This window comes from Crinia signifera, chromosome 19 (genome assembly GCF_055691185.1).
Source record: "Crinia signifera chromosome 19, ASM5569118v1, whole genome shotgun sequence".
NCBI classification, from domain to species: Eukaryota; Metazoa; Chordata; class Amphibia; order Anura; family Myobatrachidae; genus Crinia; species Crinia signifera.
This window is the reverse complement of record NC_139226.1, coordinates 105,233,737-105,253,085: the sequence shown is the minus strand read 5'-3', so window position 1 is coordinate 105,253,085 and position 19,349 is coordinate 105,233,737. Positions and strand designations below refer to the sequence as shown.

The following is a 19,349-nucleotide window of genomic DNA, read 5'->3' as shown; positions in this document are numbered from 1 at the left end:
AGTGCCTCGAATTGGGAATCTTTTTCTCTCTTTTTCTTCAATACATTGGTTTCATCCCATCAGACACAATGAATAACTGGATAAACAAACCGGACAAATAATTATATATATATATATATATATATATATATATATATATATATATATATATATATATATATATATATATAACACAGGAGGAAATCCAGGCACTCTCGAACAGAACACAACAACTCCGGTGCCTTTCTGTCCCCACGGCAGGGGAAAGATATAACCAGGATAGGTAGACGGCACTCTGGAGGTTTTGAATAGAAACTGCGCGGCGGCAGATCAAACAATCAAAGAGACAAAAGTCAATCTGTGTGTCAACGTTTCGGGAATGAAACCCTTTATCAAGACGTAACAAGTAAAAGGATACATACTCACATTTATAGGGAAGTGTGGGGGCAGGAGCACCTCGTGCAGCCATCACCTGCACGACACCCGGCGAGTAGTGGATGACGTCATCCCAACCCCGCAGTCGGGGAATCGGGGTCACCGGGGGGCGTGGTTGTGGAAGTCAAGGCTGGTGTCCATGGAAACCAAGGACGCTGTGTACGGTGTCTCCGTCAAAGCAGAGAACACCGTCGCGTGTAGTGAGGAGGGAAGGAACGGAACGAGCCGGGGGACCGCTGGGGTGCTCACAGATGACAGCTGCAGTAGGAGCTGTGGGGACAGCAGAATAAACAGCATGAGTAAATACGTTAGCACAGTGTGACAGCGGCATGGACTGAAACTGCATGGCAACAGTAACATACAATATACAGCGCGTGCGGGTGACAAAATCAATAAGTAAGCACAGTGTACAAGCGGCATGGACTGAAACAGCATGGCAATGTTAACATACAAAGTACAGCGCGTGCGGGTGACAAGCGGTGTGAGGCAAAGGGAGCGGGTGTCTATCACGGAGTGTGTGTATGTGAAAAATATAAACGTGCGGCATGCTCAAAAACCACAAAACAAAGGTGTTCAAAACTATGTGCTCATGAAGTGTGTAAGAAGGGAGGACACTGACCACGGTGCTGAAGGATCAGCAACACGCTGCAGCCGACCTCCACCCTGCGTGTGCTGGAGTGTGAGCAAGATGAGGTAGTGGGAGAAGCGCAACCACACAGACAGACTGTGTGATAGGGCTAAGAAACGGACCACAGTGCGGTCACTGGTGTGGACGTGATGATGAGTGTGGGCAGGGGTGGTGGAGTACCCAACACCTAGTGAGAAAAGCCTCAGAGTGCACCCGAAAGCTGGGAAAAATAAAAATAAATATAAACAATATGATGCAAACAATGTACTGTGAAGCGCTGGGGCAATATCAATGGAATGTGGGGAATGAGCCCACGCAATAAGTGGGACAACAGTCTTAGCAGGGAAAAAAGTCCATCTGGGGCTGGGGCCAAGAACTATGTAAGCAGTCCAGGTTTACAGAAAGCAGGACAGGGGAAGAATTTCGTTGAGTCCACAGGGTTGTACAGTGTTCAGTCTGTGAATCCATTTAGCTTCACATCTTAGGAGGGCTCTGCCCCTGTCACCACCACGGATGTTCTCAGGGATGTGGTCGATCATCTTGTATTTCAGGCTGGGAAGGCTGTGTTGGAAGGTTCGCCAATGTCTGGCCACCGGTTGGTCAGAGCCCTTAGGTCCGAGAGCGGCTCTAATGCTGGATTTGTGGAGGGCCATCCTCTCTTTAAATTGTCTAATGGTTTTACCCACATACATGGAGCCACAGGGGCATTTGATGTAATACACCACGTAGCGGCTTGAGCAGGTTAAAGGGTGTTTGATGGGAATCTTCTTCCCCGTGTGGGGGTGGAAGAAGTGGTCCCCAATCTCCAGACCACCGCAGGTCACACACTTAAGGCAGCGGAAATTGCCATCTTTCCTTTTGAGAAAGGTCGGCTGGCAATCTACTTTCAGTTTAGAAATGTCGTTATGCACAACCAGGTCTTTTATGTTCCTGCTGCGCTTGTAGGCAGGCATGAGTGTGCTATTTTTCAAGGCCGGTGCCTCAGGGTTACAAGCGATGAGGGGCCAGATTCTTCTGGCTGCCTTAACCAGTTCGGTGCTGGATGTCGAAAAGCATTGTGTCCACACGATGCGATTATCAAGTGTGGGGGTGGTCTTGGGAATGAGCAGCGAGTCTCTGTTCATCTTTAGGACTTTGTCCATGGTGCGTCTAAGTAGCTTGATAGGATATCCTCTGGCCGCATACTTCATGGCCATATCTCTAATCTCTGTAGCTGCGTCGCTGGTTTTGGAACAGATATATATGCTGCAACGAATAGGCACTCTGGACACTTTCAACATTAGTCAAATAGAAAATAAGACACAGCTTACACTAGCTGCAGTTGTCAACGTTTCGGGTTACTACCCTTTATCAAGACATAAAAGAAATACAGAGTGGTACTTATGCTGCTTTCAGACCGCATAACTGGCTTTGACCCTGTATTTGGAAACGTTTCCAAAAACGGGTCTGCCAGATAAAACCCCTTTCACACCGCAGCACTTAAACGGTATATTACCGTTTAAGTGCCGATTTTTTGACACTGGCAGACCCGTTTTTGGAAACTTTCCAAATACAGGGTCAAAGCCAGTGCAGCCTTCAGCCCTCCCCTCCGTGCAGCTCCCCCCCCCCCTCGCGTGTCGACCGAGAGCATGTCGACGCCCCCCCGCGCATGTCGACGCCCCCGCGCGTGTCGACGCCCCCCCACCCCACCCCGCGTGTCGGCGCCCCCCCCCCCCCCCCCCCGTGTCGACTTACCCCGTGCCGGTACCTCCGTTGTGGACTGCAGCTCAGTATGCTCGGAAAGCACTTATGAAAAAAGTGTCTTCCAGAAAATGGCTGCCCCATAGGAAACCCTGTTTAAAAAAACTGTCTTCCGTATGGGGGGCAGCCATTTTCTGAAAGACACTTTTTTCATAAGTGCTTTCCGAGCATACTGAGCTGCAGTGCCGGGAACCACAACGGAGATACCGGCACGGGGTAAGTCGACACGGGGGGGGGGCGCCGACACGCGCGGGGGGGAGTCGACACGCGGGGGGGCCGTCGACACGCGCGGGGGGGCGTCGACACGCGCGCGGGGGGTGTCGACACGCGCGGGGGGGGCTCCAGTGCTGTGAATACTTAATGAGCGCTCATTAAGTATTCACTGTGCTGAATTTAGGACCCAGCTCATTGGCTGGGTCCTAAATACCGTTTCTGAGCCGATTTTTGCGCTAAAATACCGGTTCAGAAACGGGTAGGACCCTGCATTTTAACCGGTTAGAAAAAACGGCATTTTCTAACCGGTTAAGTGGGACTGGACCTTTCAGACCGCACACATTACCGTTTTAAAACGGTAAAAAAACGGCAATTTACCGTTTTAAAAGTGCGGTCTGAAAGGGGCATTACATATATAGCCTGTGGCTGTGACAAAAACCTGTGCTGTACAATTAACTCTAACACGCTGCAGCAGGGAGCCGGGTGACGTCATAGATGCGACTGGGCGTCGACGGGTCCGGACTCCCCCTTGTGGGCGTGTCAGAGGGTGTGAGTTACCATCACCTAGGTGATACAAAAATAACAAATACATTTAAAATTTTCAGACAGTAGCAGGATAACAGTATCATGTGTATAACAATGCTCTAATGACTCACTTTAAACGGACTCATCAATGATTATACTTATGTAGCTAGAACATATTATGAAGACAAAGTAAGTGGTCCGTGGTATAGAGATAAACTATAAATTAAATAGAGACACTAACGGAGGGAAAAGCAGTATGACACAAACTGACTGGGAGCAATTACAATGTTGCTCAGGCTGAGGTGAATGATGGGCTTAATTGGAATCGGAACAAACCAGTGCAATGACCTTTAAGCAAATGGGCTGCACAGCTGTAGTCAATAATCACCTTATTACAAACGGAAAACATGAATCAAATGTTGAAGCTAGGATGAGGCAGATTCACAGAAAGCAGGTGTATGAAAAATATTCATTTAAACCAAGTGGTTTTACTGTTTGTAGCCTATACTGTATATCCATTTTGCTTCTAGTTGTAATAATAGACGGCCTCTGTCGCCTCCTCTACTATTAGGTGGAATGCAGTCTATAATTTTGTATCTGAGTGTGGGCAGAGAATGTTTAAATTCTTTAAAATGTCTGGTCACCGGTTGGTCAGACCCTTTGCCATCCAGGGCTGCACGGATACTTGATCTGTGCATGGCTATTCGCTCTTTGAATTGCCTAATCGTCTTTCCTATATATAGGAGACCACACGGACACTTTATATAGTAGACGACGAAACGGCTGCTACATGTTAAAGGATGTTTGATCGAAATTCTTTTACCAGATCTTGGATGGAAAAAGTGGTCACCAACCTCAAGGTTGGAGCAAGTAATACAGCCTAGGCATTTAAAGTTGCCATTTTTGCGGCTAAGGAAATAGACATTGGCAGTTGGTTTTAACAGGCTAATATCATTGTGTACTACTTTATCTTTGATATTCTTGCCTCTCCTGTAAGAAGGCAAGATCTTAGTATTTTTTTAAGGCTGGTAAATTCCTATCGGTGGAAACAATTGGCCAGATTTGTTTCGCTGTTTGCATCAGCGCTTCACTCTGTGTGGTGTACCGCTGGGTCCACAAAATCCTACTGTCACTATTAGTGTTGGTAGTGGAGTTCAGGGTCGTTGTCCTGTCTAACTTGAGTACTTTTAATTTAGTATTCCTCAAGAGTTTGTATGGATAACCTCTGACTAGGAAGTCTTTGGTCATTCTGTCTATTTCAATTTCAGCATCAGCAGTATTACTGCAAATCCTGCATGCTCTCAGAAATTGGGAATAGGGGAGACCCCATTTGAGGGAAGGTGGATGATGACTAGAACCATGCAGAATTGTGTTTCTGTCTGTGGGTTTTTTGTGTAAAGTGGTGATTATTTCACGGGCTTCGTTTATTGTTATTTTAACATCTAAGAAGTTGAGTGTCTCAAAGCTACAAGAGTAGGTGAATTTAATGGATTGGTCCTGCGTGTTGATCAATTTCATGGTGTCATGGAAGCTGCTCTCATCTCCTGACCACAGTATGAAAATATCATCAATAAATCTCAGATATAGCTTGATGGATCTGGCAACAGAGGGATTGGCAAAAAATAAATCTCTTTCTATATCATACATGAATATATTTGCTAGGCTCGGGGCGACACAAGAACCCATTGCCACCCCAGAGCACTGCAAATAATATTCACCGTCAAACATAAAGTAATTCCTTGACAAGGCCAAGTCAAGCAATTGTAGAAAAAAGGAAACATCAGGGCCACCAAAACACTCACTGGAAACAACTGCCCTCCTTACTGATTGTAATCCCCTATCATGGGGGATACTGGTATAGAGGGAAACAACGTCAACAGTACATAGTAAATATTTTTGATCAAGGGGTGACAACTTAATTAACTCTTTAAGAAATATATATATATATATATATATATATATATATACACACAATCCAAACCCTTGGATCGCACTTAATTAAAAAAAATATATATTTTACTGAGCACAATATAAGTCAGCCTTATCCACAAACTCCCCTGTTGGAAAATGAAGAAACACAAGGTTTATATAGACAATTTGTGGAGTGGCGCCCTAGATACAAAATGTCTACTGATACACCTCTACTGGTGTCACAAATATTGTATAACACAAAAGTCTGTATCAATAGTTTTTGTTCTTTATTATAGTCTTTTCGGTACTTGTGTATTTTAGCGGCGCCCCCAATGTTGGTCGCGCGATGTTTGAATCGAATTGCATCGCATGCCATGTACCAGATGGCATGCGATGCGATGCGACGCAATTTTGGCCCCCTATACGATTAAAAATTGTATAAGCACCCTAAAGGGTGCTTTTAAGCACCCAAATGGGTGCTTACGATGTTAAATGCAGCCCCACGCCAACCCCCCACTATAAACTTAAACCCGAAGCGTGGCGAGCCCGCGAGGGGCGGCGGTACGCGTCCTACGACCTTTTCATACCCCCACTATCCACGTCAGCGTGGAGTTGAGAATAGAAAGTGTGGCGAGCGCAGCGAGCCACCGAGCCCGAAGCGTGGCGAGCGGACGCGGATACCTTCACAGGTATCCGCGTCTCCTCGAGGGCTTCACAGGTATCCGCGTCCCCACGCGGGGCTCGCTGCGCTCACCACGCTTCGGGCTCGGTGGCTCGCTGCGCTCGCCACACTTTCTATTCTCGACTCCACGCCGACGTGGATAGTGGGGGTATGAAAAGGTCGTAGGACGAGTACCGCCGCCCCTCGCGGGCTCGCTGTGCTCGCCACGCTTCGGGTTCACGTTTATAGTGGGGGGGTGACGTGGGGGTGCATTTAACATCCATTAGGGTGCTTATACAATGTTTAATCGCATCGCATCGCATTGTATGGCATTGTATGCCATATACAATGTCATACAATTTTAAAATTGTATGACATTGTACAACATCGCGCGATATCGCTTCGCATACCATCGCATGCCTTTTGGTATGCGATTCGATGGGCGCCGCTAAAATACACAAGTACCGTCTTTTCCAATAAAAGTGTTAATTGAAGAGGTTTGTTGTACATTTATAATAAAATGAGCTACATCATCTGCTGCGTTTCGTCCCCTAGGGGGCTTATTCAGGGGTTTAGCTACAAAGCGTACAAGAAGCCTGATTAAAATTGCCTATATAACTGTTGCATAGAGAGAGAGAGAGAGAGAGAGAGAGAGAGAGAGAGAGAGAGAGAGAGAGAGAGAGAGAGAGAGTGATTGAGATTGCAGGGGCTCTGCAATCACTAAATTAACTGACAATAATAAACAGTGGATATTTAGTTCACGTATTGATCAATGCATTTAAGCAGGGCCGGTGCTAGGGGGTTCGGCGCCCTCCTGCAAACTATAAATTTGCGCCCACCCAAGCTTTACAAAGGGAGAGCGCACACCAAAAGAAAAATGTGTGATCTCTCAAGGAAGGGGAATGGCCACACAATAGTACTCCCACTCCAAATTACACCACATAGTAGCACAATATTATTCACCTTACACAGCTGTAACTAGCCATTTTGGTGCCATGAGTTCAAAAAACAGAGAGAGTTTGCGCCGTAGGAGCGCGCAAAAATGTAGGAGCGTAGCTTTATGGGGAATGGGCATAGTCACATAAAAGTACCAATTACACTGTAATCCCCATAACACATTATGTTTCACACCTCAATGCCCATTACACATTATACCACACACAGTAAGGCACATTATAAATAAAGTAATGCCCATTACACATTATACATTATGTCACACATCATGATGCCCCTTACACAATATGCAGCACACCATAATGCCCATTACACATTATGCCACACACCGTAATTCTCCTTACAAAATATGCCAAGCACCATAATGCCTATATGATATTGACACACATTATGCTACACATAATGCTCCGAATACTCCTGGATATAACCACATTTGAAGGGCTGCTTACTCAGAACGCCCACACCAGTTGCCAAAAGTAGTTGCTCTGCTTATAAGTAGTGCTCACACCAGTTGCCAACATTAATAGCACTGTGTAACCATATGCCTACACCAGTTGCCGACATTAGTAGCACTGTAAGTAAGTAGAATTTATATAGCGCACTTTCTCCAACAGGACTCAAGGCGCTACTGTGTAAACATATGCTCTGCTTAAACGTAGTGCTCACACCAGTTGCCGACATTAGTAGCACTGTGTAACCATATACCCACACCAGTTGCCAACAGCAGTAGCACTGCCTATACACGTGCCCACACCAGTTGCCGACATCACTAGCTCTGTCTACACACATGCTCACACCAGTTGCCGACATTAGTAGCGCTGACTATACACGTGCCCACACCAGTTGCTGACATTAGTAGCGCTAACTATACACGTGCCCACACCAGTTGCCGACATTAGTAGCGCTGACTTTACACGTGCCCACAGCAGTTGCCGACATTAGTAGCGCTAACTATACACGTGCCCACAGCAGTTGCCGACATTAGTAGCGCTGACTATACACGTGCCCACACCAGTTGCCGACTTTAATAGCGCTGACTATACATGTGCCCACAGCAGTTGCCGACATTAGTAGCGCTAACTATACAAATGCCCACAGCAGTTGCCGACATTAGTAGCACTGACTACACACGTGCCCACACCAGTTGCCGTCATTAATAGCGCTGACTATACATGTGCCCACACCAGTTGCTGACATTAGTAGCGCTGTCTACACACATGCTCACACCAGTTGCCGACATTAGTAGCACTACCTATATATACACATCCCCACATCAGTTGCCGACATTAGTAATGCTGCCTACACACATGCTCACACCAGTTGCTGACATTGGTAATGCTGCCTGCCTATACACGTGCCCACACCATTTGACAACATTATTACACTCACACTTTATTCTGCTGTCCTGGCAGCTCAGCCTCTCCTGTGTCTCTCTTCAGTCCTGCTCCATCATAGCCCCGCCCCCTCCGTACGTGTAGCCCCGCCCCCTCCGTACGTGTAGCCCCGCCCCTTTTAGTACGTACTGGAACTGCTGCCCTGATGTTTATGAGCCAGCCTGGAGGGAACTCTGTGCCTCCGGCGCTGCTGCGTGCCCTGCAGTGTGACAGACGCAGCAGCAGCCGGCAGCCTCAGAGACAGCAGGGGATGCAGAGCAGAGACAGTGGCGCCTCTCCTGCCCAGCGCCTACCTGCTTTGCATCCTCTGCTGAGCGGGCAGCGCCGGCCCTGCATTTAAGCCTGCAGCCCCCTCCCCGGGACCCCACTTTTCTGCAGGTCCTAACACTATAGCTCAAAAATATTACCATAAACATACCTATCACATTATGTTTGATTCCAGGCATGCTCACTGCAGGCTATGCTTTTAATATATAGTAGTTGCTGCAAAAGTTCTCAAAAAGTTCTGTTTCGAAGTGTAGTGGTGATAGGTGGTCAGACTCCTGCACCTTCAGTGTTGTAGAATTTGTGCAAAAAGTGGAAGAATATACTTCTTAAAGTACAAATATACGGTATGTGCGTACCAGACTTAGGTGTGAAATTCAGCGTGTAAAAATTACACTATATGCTGAATTTCTTACCTGTCTGGTACGCATATATATTTGTACGTTAGAAAGTATGTTCTTGAAATGCACTGAGATCACTTTTTCTGACCGGTTGCTCCAATAATTGGCCTCACAGGCACCTGGATTTGCAGGTAAATGTGATCTGGAACAACAAACGGGAGCGCTCCATAGTGCATATATCAAATGTAAAAAGTTTTTATTCTTTTTAAAAATCCACTTGAGGAAATGGTAATGTATAACGTACCAGAGTGAGCGGTTAACACAACCGCAGTAATAACAGCATGTATATCAAAAGTCTGCACACGGCAGCTTGTTAAAGCCGTTACACTCACATCCACAAACCGATGCTAGGCCACACCACTACACGTTTCTTCAAAGGGCTGGCCTAGCGTCGGTCAGTATCCTCTATGTAGCCCGGCTGAGCCTCTACATCAGACGCAGCTGACATTTTAACTCTGACATTGCTGATCTCTGGGCAGCAGCACGGGACACATATCAATAATAAACAGGCTATTTTCCATATGAATAAATTAAGTAAAATGACCTAGCAATAATAGTGGCAACAATATACGGTAACCTAATTTATATATCATATAATAGATATGTTACTTATACTAGAGAATAAAAAGAGTTTTATAAATAGGATCAGTATTATTACAATAGTACTGGAATGATTGACCCAGAAATGGAGTAATTTCAACCCCCTCATTCAATCCTCCTGGTAACAAGGTGTTCACAGTTATAATCCAGAAGGATGTTCGTTTGGACAAAAGGTTATTTCTGTTACCTTTTCTTATATCTAATGTGACATGTTCAAGGCCATAGAATGTCATGCCTTTCGGGTCACTTTTTTGGCAAGTTTTAATTTATATAATGTTCTAAAATTCTTATTTTCAGGCACCTTTTGGTTTTCCTTATATACTGTATATATAGGATTTACAGCACTTAAGGCCCCCATACACTAGCCGATTTTGGTCCGATTTCAGCCAGATCAGTCGGATCTGGCCGCAATCGGACCAAAATCGGCTAGTTTTGATGTCCCCTCAGATCCGATGCGCGGTCCCGTGCGCATCGGATCTGCGTCGGGTGGTCGGACCTGCTGCACGTCCGACCACCCGACTTGGGACCTAGTGGGGCGGCGCGGCGGTAGAGGGAGCAGGGGGGGCTGGGGACGCTGCGGGGGACACAGGCGGCATAGAGCCGGCGGGAGCTGTCAGTACGGAAGGAAAAAAAAAAAAGCCCATACAATGAATGGGCAGCCTGTGATTGGCTGAGCGCTCTCTCAGCCAGTCAGCAATTGGCTGAGAGAGCGCTCAGCAGCCAATCACAGGCTGCCCATTCATTGTATGGGCTTTTTTTTCCCTTCGGTACAGACAGCTCCCGGCTCCCCCTGCCCGGCTCAGCTGTAAGTAATTGCCGCAGCTGTGTCCCCCGCAGCGTCCATCCCCCCAGCCGCCTCAATGTCCCCCTGCCCCCTGCTCCCTTCACATTGCAGCTCCCCTGGAGTTGCAAATGATACATCGCATGCGATGTATCATTTGCAAAACTTGGCACATCAAGTGCCAAATCGTGTGTCCCCCTCCCGGGGAGCTGCAGGGGGGAATCAGGTCCGACTTGTCCTTAGGACAAGTCGGACTAATGTATGGGGGCCTTAAGATTTATTAAGTGTCTGTTTTTTATCACTGGCCAATCAGCTCCTCCCTGTCATTTTTCAAACCAAGCCTGTAACTTCACAGATAGGAGCTGATTGGCCGGTGATAAAAAAACAGACACTTTATCACTTCACCGAGCTTAATAAATCTGCCCCTCTCACTTTATAACGTACACAACATAGGTTGTATTACAGTTATTAAACCCTTTTACAGATGTAGCGCAGCTCATCCAGCGTCAGGGCACGCCAGACCACCCGCACTGGCGAGCGGCGCTAAATCTGACTTGAACATGCATGCTTTCACACATGCGCGCGCGGCCCAGTTTCCTGTTGGTGGGGGGGATGGGAACCCTGCCCATCTCCACTTCAGGGAGACGGGCAGGGTTAGGGGGGAGTGGGGAGGTGGGGGAATCTGGCAGGGACCCTGGGGGAGTCCCATTGTAAGGGGACGCACGTGTGTGCACACGTCCCCTTCCGGCGGCTGGCGGGGGCTGGCGCGTGGTGAATCCAGGGGGTGTGTGGGCATGAGGAGTAGTAAAGGTTTTTGGCTGTTGCTGAGTAGGGATAGGCATTGGTGCAGGCGCCATCGATGGTTGGCATTGATGTAGTAACATATTACTTGGATAACCATCGATTGTTGTAGCTATGGATGGTCATCCATTATATCTGACTGAATAGGCCGTGGGTCAATCAGAACTTAGTGGTGGGACTTCCGGGTGTGGGGGGCGGAGCTATGCTCCGTGTCCCAGCACCTTAAATTTTTTTTAAATTTGATCGGTTCTCCTTTGCCATCGATGTAGGTAAACCATCTGGTCCTTCCACATCGATGGCAAAAGTATTCAACATCGGCCATAAACCATTGATTATTTGAAATCGATGGTTGATGGGCATCCCTAGAACTGGAGGAGGGTGGGGGACAGTATGCAGCTCCCGGCAGTGGGTGAGCGTCTCCTCCCACTGGGTGGGAGTGAGCGTGCATGAAGCAGGAGGCTGTATAATAGTGGTATGTGGGCAAGACATTGATAAAAGTTGTGGCGCTGGTGCAGAGGACAGTGGGGACACTTCTGGCAATGGGGGAACCTGCAGCGTGGCAGCCAGGGCCGGATTTCCCACATAGGGACAGCACCTGCTTGTGGTGGTACAGGATCCCCCATTGTCACGGGGGTATGTGAAATGCGAAAGCGGGGTCGCGGGGGTAAAAATGGCCGGAAGGGGGTCAGGGGGGTCTGCAAATTGCGGTAGGGGGGGGGGTGTGTGTGGGGATCCGCGATTAGCGGGAGGGGGCGAGGGTCCGCAAATCGTGGGAGGGGGCGCGGGGGGGCTTGAATCGCGGAAAGGGGGGTCCACAAAGGAGCTACTGAAAGGGCGAGGCATCAATTGCTGCATAAACTTTTTTTTTAACACAATGCCTCCCAGCAGTGCCAGATAAACATAGCTCTGCTGCTATCCGCCGAATTGGGGGCAAGCGCTTACATCATGTGACGTCAGCCGCTCACCCCGAGCAGGCATCACCACACCTGAGTTCTCAGGGGATTGATCAGTGTTTTGGCATACGGTCAATAGGTCGACAAGCATTAGGTAGGTCGATACCACTAACCACTAGGTTGACATGCATTAAGGTCGACATGACTGAAGGTAGGCATGAAGGAAGGTCTTCATGGGTTAGGTTGACAGGTCATTAAGTCAACACATGCATTAGGTCTACATGGGGAAGGTCAACAGTCAAAAGGTCAACACTTTTTTTTGAGCCGACATGTGCTGTCAGGCAGTATTTCATGCCATACCATCCACTAGGGCACGGAGGGAGAATGAAATAGTGTGCCAAGCGTAGCGAGGCACCGCGCCCTCGCATGGCGAAAGTAGCGACCATGCGAGGAAACGTGGTTCTACGTTTCAGTGTCCATGTCGACTGTGCCGAAATTCGGGACAAAAAAAGTGAAAAACCCCACATTTTGACTGTCAACTTTCCCCATGTTGACATAATGCTTGTGTCAACCGAATGACCTGTCGACCTAACTCATGTCGACCTTCCTGCATGTCGACCTTCAGTCAAGTCGACCTTAATGCATGTCGACCTAGTGGTGTCACCCTAATGCTTGTTGACCTAGTTGCTGTCTGTCCAATGATACATACCCAGTGTTTTTATGGAGCACTGGGCATTCCTTTTCAGCTGACCCCTGCCCGACCCCAGCCCTACCTTTCCGGAATGAACGGCCTGGCGGGTTTGAGACTAGCCCAAGCTATTTGCACATGCACATATTCTAGCATGCGCATGTACAAACCCCAGACATCGGGGACGGATCAGCCCCTATGTGTAAATAGCTGCAATGCAACTGACCTGAATGAGCCGCTATATCTACAGTATATGATATTTTATATTTCCCAAACCGACTAACAACATTGCCACAAAATCTGTCCTTCCATTCTTGTTTATTGTCTGTTTCTGATCACTCATAGCTAGAAGAACCATGTCCGCACCTCGATCGGAACGTGGAGGCTTTGTCACTATAGCTCAAGGTGGCCCACAAAATAATGAACCTCTGGAGATACAAAAAAATATTGATCCAACCACAATACCCAAACCACTAATTAAATTTTTCAAAGGAGAACCTGAACCTCTTGGGGTGAGTACATTGACTGCTTACAAATTAGTTTACAATGATGCAGAAAACTGAGGGAAGAAGAAATAGTAGAATGTAAGGCAGGGCATAAAGTGGTCATGCAGAGGTGGGTGAACTCATTTTTCGATGCCACCTAATTACACCCCCTCCCCTCCCCCCAGGGCCGTTGGCATCCCCCTGCAAACTACAATTCTTTTCTGTGAGAATTACTGTGCAGGGCCAATGTGGAGGTTAAAATGTTCCACCTCACCATTAGAGGTGGTGGAACTCAGTTCCACCCTGTTCCACCTCACTTTAACCCATGATGTAAGGTTTACCAGAGTTTGCCCCGCCTCCCAGTGGTGGCTCCAGAGGCGGGGGCAGCAGTCCAGTTCAGAATTCACATCGGAGAGCCACACGAACTGCCATTGCCAACTGGCTCATTGGCAGTTGGTGTTTCTCCTTTATATGAATTTTGAACTGTGCTGCGTCCCCACCTCTGGAGCCGCCATTGGCCACTCCGGAGTTCCTGGATAAATATCAGACACAGAGGATTTCTTAAGAGACATTATAGGGAATTCTATAATGCGATTTCTTGCAATGGCCATTTGTCGCCACTTCATTCCCCAAGTAGGTCTTAATGACCCATAGTTTTGTCTTTCGAGAACCCAGCAAAGAAACAGATGCAACATCATGATGGCATTCATGACCATTGTTCAATATTAAATCAGTAGCTGCATAATTAGTAACTGCACCGCCAGCTCTAGTACTAAATAGCTTTCAGCTACAAGGCATTAGAACAATGGTTCGCAACCTGGGTCCTCAAGGACCCCCAACAGTGCGCATTTTCCAGGACTCCACACAGAATCACAAGGAGACATAATAAGCTCCACCTGTGGATCTTTTAAAATGTGTCAGTGAATAATGAGTGCACCTGTGCATCTGCCGGGAGACCCGGAAAATGTGCACTGTTGGGAGTCCTTGAGGACCCAGGTTGAGAACCACTGCATTAGAAGAACAATGGGCCTGATTCATGTTTGTAAAAGCAAGTAACTTTGGGCCCATTTCAGACCTGCTTGCTAGGCAGCGTATATTGCAGGTAAACGCCGCCCCACCGAACCCACGCCCACCCCGCCAGATGGATATCGTCGGTGCGATACGAGTTGATGTGTACGCTTACACATTCGCTCACATGCAACTGCACAGAGGAAAAATGATTTGATAGTTACTCACCATCGAATGATTTCTCATCTGTTTGCAGAAAAAAGGAGGCCTAGACTTTGAGGCTTGTAGTCCGAGGGGCCTGCCCGGCGTTTCTCTGTCAATCGGGCAGCGACACCCCCCCCCCCGGCAAATGAAAAATTAGCAGAAGGCCCTCTCTGCCGGGGTTTGCACATGCGTATTATGGTTGCATGCGCATACCCCCACCATCAAGGGAGGGGGACGAATTCAGACCTGTACGAACGGGTCTGATTGGCCCCCTTGTGTCTGGAAGAACCCACGTTGCTATGCATGGGGAGTAAATACATTTATATTGTTTCTGTGCAGGGTAAATACTTGCTGCTTTTGCATGTAGTCCATAAATGTTACACCGCTTTATTTTTATGGCTTTTTTATTTTTGCTTTTCTGACAAACATGCACCAGGCCCAATGTCCGTTAGGTGTCTCCTGGATGTATTGGTTTATTACATGTAGAGCTGGATGTAATAGCCTCTGAGTTCCGGGTCCATGCGGGATGCCGGCTGAGCTCTGACTTTTTTTTAAAAGGGGCAATCACTCACAAGGCATGGTTTCGCATGTAAATGGTTGCCCCTTTATAAAAAGGTTTGAGTTGGGCCGGCATCCCCCACGAGCATGGATCTCAGAGGCTATTACATCTGGACTGTAATCTAAATGTTGATCCAATTGGAGAGATGATTATATTGTGTTTCCTTATTTTATAGGTGACCCAGATAGTGATTGGAATAACGCAAATTGTACTTGGCATTGTTCTGACATACGTATGCCACACAACATGGTGTACTTCTTTTTTCAGTTATCTGAATTTTAGTGCTGCACCTTTTTGGTCTGGCATAATGGTAAGAAAATGTCTCTTTCTTTTATACATATATAGTTTAGTGCATTGTACACGTACATTATAGTTGTGGTGTATGTACATGCCCAACGTACAGATGATATTGCTGCTTCTTATAAAAGCAACACAAACCCAATTACAGATTCATAGAAAAACAAAGATCTGGTAGCAGATACTGTATTTCAGTTCATGTCTATTTGGAAATTAAGTATGTGCCAGAGAAAGCATTAATACTAGCAGGCCTTCAGTAGCGGTGGATGCAAACTAGAAATTTGCGCCCTCCCATACTTTACAAAAAAGCAGCGTGTGACTAAGACGGAAGCTGAGAATAAAAGGTGTATAATGCCCATAGTAGTAGGGCCTCTTAAACACATAATGTGCCCAGTAGCAACAGAGCTGTAACTAGAAATGTTTTTACCCTGAGCCAGTTCCTCCACCCCTCCCCAGCACACAAATATGCCATTATTCCGCTACACCCAAGCACATAAATACGCCATTCCTCTGCCCCACCCCAGTGCACAGATACGCCATTCCTCTGCCCAACCACAGCGCTCAAAATATGCCATTCCTCTGCCCCGCCCCAGCGCTCATTAATATGCCATTCCACTGCCCCACCCCAGCACACATTAATAAGCTATGCCTCTGTCCTATCCCAATGCACATTAATACGCTGTTCCTCTGCCCCAACCCGGCACACATTTATACGCCATTCCTCCGCCCCACCTATGAGCACATTATTACGTCAGCCCCACCCCAGCACATATAAATATGCCATTCCGCTGTTCCAGCGCACATGAATACGCCATTCCTCCGCCCCACCTCAGAGTTAATTAATATGCCATTCCGCTGCCCCACCCCATCCCACATTGATACGCCATTCCTCCACCCAAGCACACAATATAATAATTAATTCCTTCCCCCTCCACACATTACTGCCTCCAAACCCTTTAACCTTGAGCAGCCTTTACAAGAAACTCCTCTGTGTGGCTGGCAGTGCAGCAGGCTGCCCATCTTCATCTCCTGAGTCCTGGGCATCTTGGGCTCCTCCAGTGCACAGTCATATGTGCAACAGTGTGTCACTGGGTTCCTGTTTCTATCAGGACAGGAAGCAAAGTACACAGACTGCAAAGAGCAGAGCTCTAGTGCCCCCACTGATCGGAGGTGAGGGGGCGGTGCGGTTATCTGTGTGCAGCGCGGAGGCGCGGCATGGAGGGCAGTAGCAGCCAACAGCATCACACAGCGGAGTATGCAGAGCAGTGACAGTGCCTCTTTTGGTAAGCGCTTCCCTGATTTGTATCCTCTGCTGAGCGGGTTGCGCCGGCCCTGGGTGGATGGATCATACCCCATGCACAGGTACGAGGAGAAGGAGCCCTGAGTTACTGACAGCTCTGCCCAGCCCTGGAAGTGGGAGGAGCATGGCCAATGAGGGGAGGTGTGACCAGAGTCCCTCCTAGTAATATGTAACAAATGACAAATGCAAATTGGTCCCACTTGTTTTAAAATCATATTACAGTTTGGACGGTGGAGTCAACAGTGGGAGGAAATTCTTCCCTGCTACAGCACTGAACAGTAACAACGTTTCACTATGCAACTTTAGGACACTCTTTATTGTGCAATTACATACTGTATACGCTGTTGTTCAAAAGTTTGGGGCCACACAGACAATTTTGTGTTTTACATGACAATTTGCTTTAATTTATCAAATGAGTTGCAAAATGAATAGAGCATGCAGTCAGTGGCAGATTATACACGGGGCGACAGGGGCGGTCACCCTGGGGCCCCCACACCGGTCCCTTCTCCCCTGGTACCTGGCCAGTGAGGGGATCCGGGAAGCGGGGTACATGCAGGGCTGGGGAGGCAGTGGGTTCCCTGTGGTGGATGGGAAGTCAGCGGCATGGTCCCTGCGGCAGATGGGAACTAGTAGCACTGCTATTTCCCATTCGCCGCAGGGACCCCGCCTTGTGGTGTGTGAAGAAAACTTTGGCTGTAGGCTGCCATGCTGGCGCTGTAGCACAATGTACAGTACATAAAGTAATGGTTCCACCAGTAAGTTACATTGGCACAGCCATTTGGCAGTCACCTAAAGAATGATACCCCCCACTGTACATCGGTACGGGTTATAGATAACAAGCATGGAATAAATTAGGCCATCATTTTATAATAATAATAATAATAATAATAATAATAATAATGATATTTATATAGCGCTTTTCTCCCAATAAGACTCAAAGTGCTTTTATCCCTCGATTGTCACCTGCAAGGTTCCCCACCCCCAGGGCATGCTGGGATGCATTGTTCCCCCCACAGGGAATGCTGGGATTCAGGGTTTAGGGGAAGGGCACAGAAAACTTGCATCTTAAGGCCCCCCATACACTATCCAATTTTGGGACGATTTCATCCGATTTCGGCACTTTGTGCCGATAATCGGGTGAAATCGGCCCAAAATCACAGGTGTGTGATTTCTGATCCGATGCGCGGTCCCGATTTATCACATGTCAAATTTGGCTCATCAAGTGCCAAATTGTGTGTGAGCCTCCCGGGGAGCTCCCGGGGAGCTCCCGGGCGGCTCACAGGAGAATTGGGTCCGACTTGTCTTAAGGACAAGTCGGCCTAATGTATGGGGGCCTTAAGGGTTGCTGGTCTTCCAACATCAAATCAAGTGATGCAATGGCCACTAGCCATTGTGTCAAGTCCAAGGTAGAAGGCACTGCAGAAGTCTAATCGAGATGATACAATTGTATGTATTTTTGTAGGGGAAAAGGGGAAGTGGTAGGTGGATCAGTGCACAGGTAACAGTAGTAGATGGACACGGTACAAAACAGTGTAATTCAGATAATCCACAATTCAAGTATAATCAAGAGGTCTGTGAAGCAGATTCTCACAAAATGAGTAGCGTGGAGGTGCACCCTAGAGAGTAAATATATGCAAACAAGGAAGAGAAAAGACTCTCTCTTTTTTGGGGCACTCTTAAATAGTGATTACAAAGCTGTAATCAATTACTTTGATAAGAATATGTTATGAAAAATAGTATATGATGTAAAACAACACAAACTAGCTAATGGTATGGATTCTTACGCCACCTTACAGAGAAAATTCTAATGGGGGAACAGTGTCAATTGTATTGGGTAGGTATAGATACTAGTGACACGTAGGAGAGTGGGGTGGATGAATCCCTCCCAGAATATGGTAAACTTAAAAATTAACTTTTAATAGGTTTTATATAAAAATGTATACTAGACAGAAAACGTGACTATTACGTTGACACACAAACATAAAACATGTATATATTAACACCAATATATCAATGCCCATCGGGCATTGGTTCTCCTTGTTCAGTAACACACCACACTATAGGTAGACGAGAGCTAGGTAGACAAATGGAGTTCAAAAACTCTCTCTATGTATGTCGACTCCAGAGTCTGCTATCCTTGGTATTGTGCTTCGGTCTGTCCTGAGTATCTAGGTCAACACATTGTATCCAAAGGACCAGAGTCCTGTTGCCAAATGTAACTACCTGTGGGTGTTGCTAATATCTATTCTGAGCTAAAGGAGGTGTAGGCTCAAAGATGCCTTACTCAAAATTTATGCCAAAAAAGTGAAATAAATGAGAAGAATATATATTTCACATGAATATTTTTTCACGATATGAAATACCAATTATGTCAGAAAAGTGAAATAAATAAGAAAAATGTATATACTTTACATGAATACTATCATGATACAAAATATCGGATAATCATCACACTTGTAAGGGTGTATATGTCGCAACCACTCACATTCAGTGTGATTCAGAGCCACCAACTATGCTTCAGGCATTTTTGTCTGTACTGTACACCAAAATGCAAAATTTTTTTTTAAAACATAGGTTGCTCATGTGATTCCAGCTAGCAGTTACAGTATGGTAATGCTGCGTACCCTT

At 46.9% G+C, this 19,349-nt stretch overlaps 1 protein-coding gene across 2 annotated transcripts in view; it reads left to right on the top strand.

Moving 5' to 3' along the window:
• LOC146042823 (membrane-spanning 4-domains subfamily A member 4A-like) overlaps positions 1 to 19,349 on the top strand; it is a 44,003-nt gene that overhangs the window by 10,105 nt on the left and 14,549 nt on the right. For both annotated transcript variants that reach the window (XM_083163078.1, XM_083163077.1), the window contains exons 2-3: positions 13,214 to 13,380; positions 15,300 to 15,434. In XM_083163078.1, coding sequence (XP_083019204.1) covers positions 13,225 to 13,380; positions 15,300 to 15,434 — 291 coding nt within the window. In that variant the 5' untranslated portion in view covers positions 13,214 to 13,224. The remainder of the gene's footprint in view (positions 1 to 13,213; positions 13,381 to 15,299; positions 15,435 to 19,349) is intronic.